Source organism: Cottoperca gobio, chromosome 18, assembly GCF_900634415.1.
Source record: "Cottoperca gobio chromosome 18, fCotGob3.1, whole genome shotgun sequence".
NCBI lineage: Eukaryota > Metazoa > Chordata > Actinopteri > Perciformes > Bovichtidae > Cottoperca > Cottoperca gobio.
In genome coordinates, this window is record NC_041372.1 from 1,604,672 (window position 1) to 1,615,045 (window position 10,374).

Below are 10,374 nucleotides of genomic sequence, written 5' to 3' on the forward strand. Positions count from 1 at the left end.
CCCCGTTCCTCAGAGCAAATGAAAAACAAATGCTCAATCAGAAGGAGGAGGCAGGAGAGCACGGCTCACACCTCGTAGGCATGTTGGCTTAATGGATTGAATAACCTATTTGCTTTGGAGTGCCAAGTGCAAGGTAGCGTCTTGTCAATGCTGTGCTTTGCGGGAGGTGGGAGGAAAGTTAGCGAACAAGATTTAACACCACCCTGTCGCCCCACGCTAAATAAATTGTCATCAGAAAACATCCTGTGCCGAGGCATTCGATAATAAAACATGTAATGTGCAGGGGTGAGCATTTTTAGATCGTCAGCAGCCTGCAGAAGGGGGCTACATTTGTACTGCATGTCTCAAGCTGGTCTGCGACAAGAGGTCAAAGAGAAACAGTAAAACATGTTCCCTCTCTGTCAGAGTGCTTTTTTACACACTAATGTAAAAGTGTGCCGATGTGAATCCTAATGAAGAGACCTGCCTTACAGAACCTCTGCTGAAGCTCTTACCTTATTTGGGTGTTCTGTACAAATCTAATAGCATTAATTGATGTCAGCTGCACTTCTCAGAAGTTGCCTGGCACATTAACGAAGCTCTCCAAAAATCATACTCTCAAAATTGCGTCCGTGTATCCACATTTCTGTGTGCATTTGTTGTAGTGGCACTTTCGGAACCATGAGATAAAGGTTAAATGTTGCCGTTGCACAAGTGATTAGTCCTGATGGATTGGCGAGCACAGGTGGGGTCCGGAGGGGAGAGACTAGATTGCAAAGCCAGCAGTGAGCCCACTGAAGTCTGTAAGTGCCAAGTCCTCTTCTCCACACAGTGCCACTTCAGATTTAATTACACTCCAAGCCAAATGTTCCGTCCTACAGTGGCAGAATTGGCGCAGAGAGTTTACCTTTTGGCCTCACTGTGGGAGAAAGGGAGTTCTTCAAGCCCTTCTACATGTTCAGAGAAGACACCTCTCCTACTTGACTGTCCCTCCTTTGTAGAAGATATAGAAGCTCAAACACGTCATATTATTCCATAAAATGTATGCGTTTTATAATTAACCTAACTTTTCTTGTGCAACTGAGAAGACCATCCGAACACATTCTTTCTTCTTTGTCTTTGAATACAGTGCTGGAGTGGGACGCACAGGTTGCTTCATCGTGATTGATGCCATGATGGAACGAATCAAACACGAGAAGACTGTGGACATCTACGGGCATGTAACGCTAATGCGTGCCCAGCGCAACTACATGGTGCAGACAGAGGACCAGTATGTCTTTATACACGACGCGCTTCAAGAGGCCGTCAACTGCGGCACCACCGAAGTGCCCGCCAGAAACCTATACGCCTACATCCAGAAACTGACGCAGATAGAAGGAGGAGAGAATGTCACCGGCATGGAGCTCGAGTTCAAGGTACAGACTGCTTACTGAAGCAAAAGCATTGGGGGAAATTGTTTCAGTCAGGGATAACTATTAATGAGCAGCGTCCTACATCACACCTGACCTTTAGTTTCACACCAACAACTTGCCATATGGAGAAGAATTTAAAGGCATCACATTGGCACCGAGTCACATGCGGGCCCCTGTGTCACTCTCAGTACAACTCCACAACTATTTTCTAGTTCCCATTCAGCCCGTAGACAGTGTGGGGCCTGTGGTTTCCTCTTTATTATAGTAAGTTGACTCGCTTTTCTAACCCTTTCTGGTTCCCCCTCCCCATCGCTCCCCTTCCTTGGATAACAGGGGTCTTGGTTTACATGAAAATGCTTAACACAGGTTTTCCCCATCGCAGAACAGCTGCGGGAGGGACTTGAGCAATATACTCTGCATTTACAATGAGGCGCTCAACCATCCTGATCCAGCCTGTTGCAGTCTGTGGCGTTGCATGCTTTTGCCTTGCTTGTCACGCAGCTACTTCCTTGCTGTGTGATGGATGCTGATTCCAGTGAAAGAGGATAAACAGGTTACACCAGGTGCTTCTGTCCACTTCAGGCTCGCGTGGGTATCCATTCCCCTGTCTTTTAATCATAACATACTATTTTTTCCTCTGCAAAGGCAAGCAGTGATAGTAATCACTTTGATGCCAGTTCCCTACCCTAAGGTTACGAGGAATAATATATAACCACAGTACACTACGGGCCAATATAGTGTAGCTTTCAGTACCCACTCTATTATTTTGGACTCTCAAGCGAGTAGGAAAGAATCCAAAGTCATGTGAATCTTCAGATCTTTATTATGTACAATCTACCTTTAATGTCAGTCAGTCAGCAGGGATGTTAGGAAACAGCTCATCTCTCTTTTCTCTGTCTCGATGCAGCGTTTAGCGAACACTAAAGCCCATACATCACGATTCATCAGTGCCAATCTCCCCTGCAACAAGTTCAAGAACCGCCTTGTTAACATAATGCCATACGAGTCCACACGAGTGTGTCTTCAGCCAATCCGAGGAGTTGAGGGCTCCGACTACATCAATGCCAGTTTCATTGATGGGTACAGGTGAGTGACAGCATACGGCTCTTTCACAATGAAAGCTCGAATGTATTTCTATTCTGACTGTCTCACACCTTTTCCATCATGTGATTCATTTTCCCAGGCAACAGAAAGCTTATATTGCCACACAGGGACCACTGGCAGAGACCACAGAGGACTTCTGGAGAATGCTCTGGGAGCACAACTCTACGATTGTCGTTATGCTCACCAAGCTTAGAGAAATGGGCAGGGTACGCATACTCTTATTTTGTACCCATTTTTGTTGGCACATTAACCTTCTCATTCTGGCTACAGAACACAAACGCATGTTACAAAATACCATAGATTCAGCACTGAGAATAAAAGCTTTCAAACAGAAGAATTGAATGAAACAATTCTGGGAATGAACACAATGAAGCCAGTGTATGAATACACTGCTGTGGCTCATTGTGGTATTCTATTTTTCACTCTCTACAGGAAAAATGCCACCAGTACTGGCCAGCAGAGAGGTCGGCCAGATACCAGTACTTTGTGGTGGACCCCATGGCCGAGTATAACATGCCCCAGTATATCCTGAGAGAGTTCAAAGTGACTGACGCCAGGGTAAGCAGACTGTTCCATGAACAAAGTTTAAGGATCAACATTTGACATTGTTGGAAAGGAGCTTTAATTCCACTGCTGTTTACACTTTGATGTGAGCGTGGGCTCAGAAATGGAAGTGAAAAAACGTTACATTATTTAAGAAAAGAAGATCACATATAAAAGCCTCCATGTGTGTGATTTTGGTTCAGATAGTTTAGAAATGCAGTAGTTTTGAGGAACTTCACAGTTTTTTCCATGAGTCAGAAACTAATAAATTATAGGACAGAACTTTTATTATGTTCTTGGTCTGAAGTTATGTCAAACAGCCGCATTAGGATATCTTGGCTCAACTGAGTGTCTATGGGATCAAATAACAATCATGATCCAGGCATCCAGGAATTTAGCAAAACTAAGCAAGTAAATGAAGGGGGGGGGGGGGGGGGGGGATCTGTCTGAGGATCGGCCCACAGTCTCAGACTGTTCTCGTATATTGTTTTTAGTCTGGGCCGTGACCTCGCCATGGATCATGATCAGCACTGGTGTAAAGAATGTAACAAAGAGTTATTCTTACTGACTATTTTCATTTCTGAAACCCCATTATATCATTTCTTAACAACATGACTACTTAGAGAAAGAAGATTTGAATGACATGCTGGATGATGAACACTCATTGAGCACCGGATTTAATATTGCAGTCGTCATTAGCTAAAATGTTTGGCATTGCATCAAGTATTTGTTTATACCAAACTATGGCCTTAAGTATAACATAAGCATAAATATATAATTATTGGTGGGAATTATGACACATGTCAAAGTGTAAAAACAAATGTGGTGCCGGCAGCAGCGAGCTGCCAGAGTTTTTAATTCCATCAAAGGCTTACACAGATAAATGGAACAGGCTCCCTCCTTTGTAGTGCATGTTACACTGTCTCGTCAATGGGATTGCTCTCCTTATCAAGGGGATACAATATCACTTAAGTAATGCACACCCTCAAAGTCGATTCTCCAAGCACCCTGTCGAGGGGAGCACATCAAAGGAATTAGCATCTTCAGTGTTCATGTTTAAAACATTCAGGTAAAATGACAGGCATCTTTAATAACATTTTCTCAGATGCTTTTAACTTGGCGCCTGTGCTAGATCTTTCCCAGAATGCTGTATTGCACTGTAAAACCCACAACGATGTAGACCATTATGATGGAGATGCTCCTGGAGTTAACTGCTGCAGGACGTCCGCGTAATACATCCGATTGGCCTCCTGGTTTCATTTCATCGTTTGTTCTTTGATACGTTTCTGTAGTTCTGACGTTTCTTCTAAAGAGCTTTATACATTCTTTCTCTCGTCCCGCCTTCTGTTCCCAGGATGGACAGTCGCGGACAGTAAGGCAGTTTCAGTTCACAGACTGGCCTGAACAAGGAGTGCCAAAATCAGGAGAGGGCTTCATCGATTTCATTGGCCAAGTACATAAAACAAAAGAGCAGTTTGGCCAAGATGGGCCTATCTCGGTCCACTGTAGGTGAGTGATCCACCAGTACAACCCACCAAACTCTAACTGAATGCATCTATTGTGTTGCTAATGATATTTCTACACAAACATTGAATTAGTGTTTGTTTGATGTGACCTTTTCTATATGCATCTGGTTTCTCTGGCCTCACCCCTGCCCTTCTTGCCCTTCTTGCCCTTCTTGCCCTCTCTCACGCAGCGCGGGTGTTGGTAGAACTGGAGTTTTCATCACCCTCAGCATCGTCTTGGAACGAATGAGATACGAGGGCGTAGTAGACATCTTTCAGACAGTGAAAATGTTACGGACACAGAGACCAGCTATGGTGCAGACAGAGGTGAGGTGTAATGTACTGAGGTGGTAACGCAGATATGTTCTTGATCCAAGCATATTAACTAAAGCAAACCTTTGTTAAAGACAACAGAGAATTCAATAACTGAACCAGAGACATCTTAACTGCTCTGAAAATGTATCTCTAAAATCTATATTTTACTTGGCACCTTAATACAAAAATAATGTTTTGGCTAAATGGAAAAGGCATCCAAAGAACGTATTGTGACTGTAACAATGAGAGAAGCACAACGTAGCAGAAATGCTCCAGAAGATTTGGTATTGTAAGATTCGTTAAGAGAGAGGGAATGTGAGCTTAAGTCTTCTCTTCTTTGTTTCCAGGATCAATACCAGTTCTGCTACAGAGCTGGCTTGGAGTACCTGGGAAGCTTTGATCACTATGCAACGTAAAAGACCCAGTACTGGAAGAAAAAAGCAGAGGGCCCTTTGGAAAGAAAACCCAGCGAGCCTCTCTTCTGAGCCATAAATTCCTGCTTGAGAAAGAACTCCTTAACTCCTTGCTAACAACTCATTAAGTGTTGGATGTGTGACATGACTTGTCAAAAAATGAAAAAGATGATTCCCGGAGGACCAAGTATTTCCCAACCCTGATAAAACCTCGCCTTGATACAAAGTGAGGGGATCCTGACTGTTGAAGCATCGTACGGAATTACCTTTTCTTTTGCTTCAAGGATTCATTTTGGGGCTCATAAAACTGAATGAAACCAACACAACAAAAAAGTAAATGAACAATAATGACATCGTCAGAAATGCATCAGTGATTATGAACCATTACGAGAGGCATTGGAGGCACACAGAATTGCAGGGGGGGGGGGGGGGGGGGGGTGACTCGATGCACATTGTAAAGAAAAAAAATCTGTTTCACAATCAAGTACACACAGACAACCCATCGAAAAAGACGACAACGCTTGGTCCACATCAGCAGGACAGAATTAAAGTAATAATGAATTAATAACCCTTTTCCTGTCGCAATGTTCATCATCAAAATTTTGGGAGGGTAAAGCTCAAATGATCTATGAAATAAATAAAATTATTGATTTAGTTTTTTAGTACTTTATTATACAGCTGATGTGCTTTTTTTGAACTGTGTGAATTTCCTTTTTTTACACAAATGTATCGCTTGGAGAAGAAAAGTGATAATACGTAAATGTTCTTTTTTTTTTAAGCTGTAGAACTGTTCTGACGTACGTGCTATTTTGCAGAGAATCTCTTTTGTTTTCATTTTGTTTCCGTTTTGTTCCCCCTCATTTCGTTGCACACGGTGCACAGAACAGATCACTATCAAAACGTACGTTTTTTCAAGAGTTATTTTTGGTTATTGTCCATGACCACACACACGGAAACTTAATTACTCCCATAAGATAAACTGGGGCTTTGTGGAATCAACAGGGAGGAGCAAAGTATGAAGTTGCTGCTACCGATTATCTTAGTTCTTCCATGTGAGAAGGGTGATAATAGAGAACCTGATGAATTGGATAAGATATATGAATATATAGATATATGGTACATATTGTCAAATATATGTGAAATATATATTAAAGCATAAATATAAAATTCTAAATATATTGATAAAGTACATAATTTATGAGTAAAAAGTATATGAAATATGGATTGTCTATGAAAGCTTCCAGATTGAGAGTTGTGTGCTATGGGGGAAATGAGACTTTTCACTGGAATGCACATCAGCAGGACAAAATTGTATCCGATTCAATGCTTCTTTTCTTGTGCAATAAATATCTGTGTTTTTAGATAGGGTTTTATGTGGATGTCATTCACTCATGACATTGTTGTTCCCCCCGCAAGTGAGGTGTGGGAGTGGGAATGTCGGGTGCCAGTCAAAGCATCACTGATGCATTTTTTTTCAAGCTCTCACACAGCCGCAATCACCGCTCCACACAATAGGGCAAAGTACAAAGACGTCACTTTCTTGTGGTTCTTTAAAGCATTCAATTGTAAAGACATTTCTTTTTCATTTTGCATTTAGAGTGCCTTATATTTATGCCTGTTTTTATAATGTTTCATTTAAAAAATAATGTATCCTTTGAGTAATCTAGGCATTTAGTGTAAATGTAACTGTATAGTTTATTTACCTGTAGTATTCATTTGTCACATGATGAGATTATATATGCAAATAAGAACATTTCAAAGCTCATAATTTTCATTTTCAGTGGCCTTATTGTGGCTAAGTGAATTAGAATACAACTGTTTATATATCGCTGACCGTAAACAACATGTTCCGACACAGAGACAGGAAGCAGAATATTAAACATCCCGACATAATGGCAACGAGCTTCTTACAGATTGTCACCATGGACACATTTAAGACGCAATTTTCCAATTCTAAAATCGTCAAACTGAAAACTCACGGGTCGTCACCGCAGGGTTGCTTCTTCATGCCTTAGGTTTGAATTCTGGACTTCATCTGTGTCACTACAGAGAAACAATCTGCAACAAGTGATCACGTGTGTGTGTGTGTGTGTGTGTGTGTGCGTGTGTGTGTTACGTCACGTTAGAGGGGTTTGGTCTTTATGTTGAGCAGCGTCTTTCATTTCTCTGACCCTCCTTCCCGGCGTTGTGGATGTGCATTCCAGGTGCTTTCTTTCCCTTCTGAACTCAAGCAGCGATGTGTTTCTGTCAACTGCTTAACGTTTGTCATTATTTTGAGATATAAAAGTGCTATTATTTAACTTCATGGTGGCTAACGTTACATTATGTTCAAGTCTCGGATGTTTATTTTCTCATCTCAGTTTTTCCTATTTTTCATATGCAGGGTGAAACATGCAGAAAGGCCAAAGCTGGCCTGGTAGGAAGATTTGCACTTTCTCTATCTTTGTACTATGCACTGCCCTATTGATTCTAAACCCAATAATATATTACTTGAACCCATCTATAAAAAAAAACCTCCTTAAACGTTCACTTTGTGTGTATGTAAATAACACAAAAAAGGTATCAACTCTTGAAAAAGACAAAAAAAAAAAAAGTTGTGGCGAAAAAGAGCATCCATTCTGATGCCATGGTTACTCCAGCAGATGACTTGAGAATAAATCTGTCCCCCGACCATCTGTTCTTGTGGCTTTGCCATTCAAGCTTGGAGTGTCATTACCAGAAATAAACGTTGTGTTCTCTGCTCTCTATCTATCTCTCGTCTGGATGCATAGACTGAAAATTAAATAATGAAATTGTAAAAAAAATGGCTTGTTAAAAAGATCATACAATTACCTCTGATTAGTTGTAAACTGTTTCTTTTTCTGAATGAAAGGAGTGCTTTTTATTTTCTTACTTAGGTTACATTGGTGGCGAAAGAAGTCTGTATGAAAATCAGTTCTTTGCTGACACAAGTTCCATTTGTTATAAATTAATTCTATTAAAAAATGTCAGTGTTATGCATCGGCGTTTCACTTGTTTCCCTCCACCTCACTTTGACTTGAAAGACTGATGAAGCTATTTTACCCCCTGCTGGTCCGGGTCCAACATATTATCCGCAGTTCTCTCGTGAAAGAGGAAACTGAGCCGCTCAACATCTGAATACATTTCCTTTCGCTCTGCTTTCTCTGTCACTGATGTCAGCGACTATGAATCATCAGGGGAACCTCAGACGGATGAAGTGTTTGCAAAGCTGCCTTGTTTTACCCGCAGATTGTTCACCGTTCTGACAAAGTGGTGTCGGACTATAACTCAGAATTAAAACCACATTCAATGCCCTTTTGTTCCTGCTTCTCATCTGCTCTGTGCGTATTCGTGAAGAAACAAGAACGACTCCAGTAAAACTCAACACAGGTCACTAAAATCATATTGCTGTTAATCATCGTTTAACATTATGATTAGACTAACACTGATTTAGATACAGTTAAAGCGCTACAACCAATAATATATACATATATGCAGTATGTACTGTATATGCATGACTTTACATTAATATAAATACATAGCCAGGACAATTACCTCTTAATAAAAGTATAACTTTTAGAATAACTGCAAAATAATATATGCACAAATATGTATTTCTACCTGCACATATTTTCTTGTTTACTAAAAACAATATTTTAGTCAGGGCTAAGTATTTTAAATATGAATATTTCATTATGTTTGATGATATATCCATAATCATTATGTTTCAGAGGTTACAGCAGACTGGCTCCTGCATCAAGGAAAGAAAACATGAGGTGTCACTTCGACAATTTATTCACCATCTGGCTGCATGTTACTAAAACTAACAACCGCACAAGCTACCTTTTTGTCAACATCTCAAACCTACAGAAGCACAATAAAGTGCCAATAACCTGAAGCTAGAAAACTGCAAGAACAAAAAAATACTTTTTGAGGAACAGTATTAAAGTGACTGACATCTGGGGAATACTTTGGAAGTCAATAACTGCTCGCCTGGAGAAGTTATTCAGGATTCAAAAAACTATCCATGCACCCAATTAGAAACTATCATCCCGCATGACAACAACTGACAGATGCTGTCAGGTGTGACGCTGAGCGGGAGAAACAGGATTCCTGAGTCTACTGGAAAGTTTGCATGTAAGCTGAACACAGACGTGGACAATAACAGATCATAGCTGTGTTGAAATGTATCAAGACTGTCCTCTACAGAGCGTGTTGCACAAGAGATTGTGTGTCCAAAAGCAATGACACACTGCAAGAACTACAGAGGATTTCTGCAATGAAGACCTCATAATGTGTCACACCTTTATATGTTTAGGACCTGACTCCAACAATGTCGCTCTGAATGTGAAAGTATCATATTACAATGACACAGAATTGCATATGACACGGAGGTAAATGTTCACAGATTACAGCATTAATGCTTCATCTCATTTCGAGACAATTTAATCGAAATTGTCTGAAATGATTTTCTACATTTCTGGAGCGATCGCAGCCATGCAGACGTCTGCTGCACGCCACACGAGAACACAACGAAACACGGAAGTCCTCCAGTCGTCAGCTTTTATTTTTCACCGGAGACTGCACTTCAGATGTGTCAAGCAGATGTTCTGTCTTCGTCTCTCAGCAGTTTTTTGCAGAATTATGAAACCAACCAGCCAGTCACAACACTGCGCACGAGTCATTTCTCATTTATCCATTTTTCCCCCCTTAAAAAATGACAGCTTGCCTCACTCCCCCAGTGCTTTCTTTTTCACATCCTACATTTGATGAAACATGTCCAAATGAAGGCTGGGGAGCAGTGCGGCTTTGTCAACAGTAGTGAGGGGGATTCAAGAAGCAGAAACTTATTTTTATTCTCTGCGTTGAAAGAAGAAAAGCTGCTCTACCCAATTCTCCTGCAGCAGAAATAATTACATAACTATGCATTCAAAGAATTCAATTACATTGGCAGGTGACTTTGATCAGGAAGCATCGAACACCCACTGTGTTCATCCCTGTGATGATAAACAGTCAGCTGTTACCACTTCACCTGCTTCATGTTGTGTGACTCCTTTTCACTAACAAGACACTGTGGGCAGTTCATCCATCTTCATATTAACA

At 41.0% G+C, this 10,374-nt stretch overlaps 1 protein-coding gene across 41 annotated transcripts in view; it reads left to right on the forward strand.

Annotated features, from left to right (window-relative positions):
* Positions 1-8,267, forward strand: part of LOC115023600 (receptor-type tyrosine-protein phosphatase delta) — a 191,153-nt gene extending 182,886 nt beyond the window's left edge. For all 41 annotated transcript variants that reach the window (XM_029454716.1, XM_029454728.1, XM_029454721.1 and 38 more), the window contains 7 exons: positions 1,109-1,394; positions 2,299-2,477; positions 2,575-2,701; positions 2,928-3,053; positions 4,393-4,547; positions 4,735-4,870; positions 5,206-8,267. In XM_029454716.1, coding sequence (XP_029310576.1) covers positions 1,109-1,394; positions 2,299-2,477; positions 2,575-2,701; positions 2,928-3,053; positions 4,393-4,547; positions 4,735-4,870; positions 5,206-5,274 — 1,078 coding nt within the window. In that variant the 3' untranslated portion in view covers positions 5,275-8,267. The remainder of the gene's footprint in view (positions 1-1,108; positions 1,395-2,298; positions 2,478-2,574; positions 2,702-2,927; positions 3,054-4,392; positions 4,548-4,734; positions 4,871-5,205) is intronic.
* Positions 8,268-10,374: the final 2,107 nt, after the last annotated feature.